General features: G+C 45.1%; 1 protein-coding gene across 1 annotated transcript; it reads right to left on the minus strand.

Moving 5' to 3' along the window:
• Nucleotides 1-687: 687 nt before the first annotated feature.
• Nucleotides 688-1,758, minus strand: LOC115235692. The gene has a single exon (XM_029807632.1). It carries the CDS (start codon nucleotides 1,756-1,758, stop codon nucleotides 688-690), a length of 1,071 nt encoding a protein of 356 aa, XP_029663492.1.
• Between the last annotated feature and the right edge of the window lie 1,135 nt (nucleotides 1,759-2,893).

Genomic DNA, 2,893 nt, shown 5'->3' on the forward strand with positions numbered 1-2,893 from the left:
TTGTATCCGATCCGCGACCGATCCAGCGTATTATTCGCAAATTATTGAGATATGAGAGCCTAGAATAGATTTCTCTCCACTTTACGATGTGTAGCTCGGGAATCGCGTCATCCCAACCGCTTTTAAGTCGCCAGAGTTGCTGCATAAATATTTTTGCGGTAATCGTGACCGGAGTGACCCACCCAAGCGGATCGTAGAATTTTGCGATCGCGGATAAGATCGTACGCTTTGTTTCCGGGGCGTTATCAGCCAGCGACACGCGAAACTCGAAAATATCGTTTGCCGGACTCCACCCGATTCCGAGGATTTTGATTTGTTCGTCTTCAGACAGAGGTTTGTTCGTGGCTAGACCGTGATCTGCGATTTCGATGTCCTCGAGAAGAGAGGGCGAGTTGCTCGCCCATTTCCGTAATACGAATCCGCCGCGCTTTAACATAGAGTTTAATTGATCGCGCGCTTGCCGAATTCGAATGGTATCGTCAGCTCCGAATAGTAAGTCGTCGACGTAAATATTATCGCTTAGGATAGGAACAGCAAGCGGAAAATGCTGGCCCTCGTCGATGACTAGTTGTTTTAATACCCGAAGGGCCAGAAACGGAGCACATGACATTCCATACGTAACCGTTAGTAGTTGATAATCGATGAGCGGTTCTGACAGCGATGACTTCCACAAGATCCGTTGATAATCTATATCACGCGAAATTCGCGATATTCTGTCGCGAGCTCCGATTTATCAAGAAGTTCGCGGAGTGACGAATTTAGCATTTTCTCCTCCCGAAGTTTTGAATTTCCGATGTCAATCGGCGGACCCCTTTTGAACGGTAGCCGCACAATGTACCGTCCGTTTGAGTCGCGAGAATGAGTCGAGCGAAAATGCTCTTCACACTGCTTTTCGTGCGGTGTGAGATGAGTTTGTCGGGGGAGTTCTTCGACCTCCCAAAAGCGACGAAGTTCCTCTTCGAGAGAGGGAGAGCTTATTGTGTGATGAGCGGAAATGCTACCGCGAGTGCAATGAACGGAAGTCATTGTCGACTGAGAGGGATCGTTACTCTCGAGCGATGTGAGAGGTCCCGATATTATCCATCCGAAAATGGAATTCTGAGCGAAGGGTTGCCCGACGCTTCCTCTGCGAATACCGTCGCGAATGATATCGCTATAGAGATCGGCTCCGATTATGAGATTTATCGGATCGGAACTCGTCGGATCCGAATCTGCTCGCGGTAAATCGGAGAGATAAGAAAGTGACGAGAGATCCACGTGTCTTCTCGGAGTGTAAGAGGTTAGCGACTTTAGAATGAGCGCAGTGGTTGAAAGCGACGGAGCGAGAGATTCTCGATGAGAAATAAATATGTGTGTCGCGTGTTGAAAAGTCCCCGCGTTTATCCCGCCGACGGCGGAAACGGAGATCGGCATGCGAATTCGTTTTAAGCGCAAGATTTGCGCTAAACTTTCCGAAATGAATGTCATTTCCGAGCCCTGATCGAGGAGAGCTCGAACGACAGCGGTGCGGCCCGACGGACTGCGAACTGTTACCCAGGCCGTCGCTAGGAGGACGGGTGAGCGCTTTCGCGTTACGGTTGAAGCGCTCAACGAGTTTACCTCCGGCGTCGTATCCGACGCTTGAGGCGACGAGCAATTAGACTGTGCATTTTTCAATGCACTTGAGCTAGAATCCGAGTCAACGTGTAGCATCGAATGATGCTTCTTGTGACAAACCCGACAAGAATATTTACTTTTGCATTCATGTGCGGAATGCATTGCTCTCAAACAATTTGTTGTGCCTTCGTGGAAGCACAGCGAATTTTTGGGGATCGTTGGCCAAATTAGAACTAAGGAGTTCGGGATCGCGCAGGGTCGTTCCGCCGTTGTAGTAAATATGTAGTTTGAGTAGAATAAAAATCATTTATTTAGTTACATCGACTTTAACTCTTCTTTTCCTTTGCGCACTTTAACTTGGCTTATCGCGGTATAGAGTTACTTTGCGTGCCTGATATCAGCTGGGACGTTCTTTATTATTAAATCATTTACGTTAGTCTGTCTCGTGGATGCTATTGTTAATTTATTCGCACTACGTAATTGTATGATTATAACTGGTTCGTGTGATTTTGTGATTAGGACTGCCTAGCGCTCGTTCGAGGTGGGTAGTTTTATCACCTCCTGTTCGATTAGTTTTTTGGAGGAGATCGCTTAGCGACAGGACCATAGGTGGTCGTGTCGCTCGATTTTGGGTGGAAAAACCCCGGATGCAAGCTACGTATATTCTTTGCTTGCATTTCCGGCGTATCGTTCTTCGAGTCTCGCGAACGCGTGGCCTCCGCGCGTGGCTTGCTTTGTCAGCGATTGCGCTCGTAACTTTATACGTCTTCCTCGGCTTCGAGTTATAGTCGGAAGACGTTAAATAATATTTAATAATTAATAATTATGCTAATTTGGTTATAGCCGTTTTGGGCTATAACATCCCTCCCCCGTTGAAAAAAGAAAAACGGGGGTACAACGTTTTTCTTTAGTTATACCCTTTCTTATTCTAACGAATACATTATTTTTCCCGTATATAATATTTGTTATAATCGTTTCTTACTATCTAAAATCGCGTACTTAGACTACGCTTTAGTATAGGTCTTGGGAGTCCGTAGGATATACGTGGTTCTTCATCGTATATCCTGACCGATGGTCGTTTCATTCTCCTCTTTTTATTTTTTATAATTATATATGTTACAATGGCTATTATAATTATTGTTATGATTCCGCTTGTAGCCATTGGATAAACAAATTGTTTTTGAACAAAGAAGTTCTGTTCGTTGTCTTGTAGATTATTATTTAATTCTTCTAGTTTATTTTTTAATTTTATTAGTTCTGTTCGGTGTAGCGTTACGTTTTCTAGTGTGTCGTTATC

The sequence above is a fragment of the Formica exsecta genome, unplaced genomic scaffold, assembly GCF_003651465.1.
Source record: "Formica exsecta isolate Colony F162 unplaced genomic scaffold, ASM365146v1 scaffold231, whole genome shotgun sequence".
Lineage (NCBI taxonomy): Eukaryota > Metazoa > Arthropoda > Insecta > Hymenoptera > Formicidae > Formica > Formica exsecta.

What these genes read in the sequence shown, in the direction of transcription:
- LOC115235692 (XM_029807632.1), bottom strand. Translation starts at nt 1,758, where the DNA reads ATGCATTCCGCACATGAATGCAAAAGTAAATATTCTTGTCGGGTTTGT.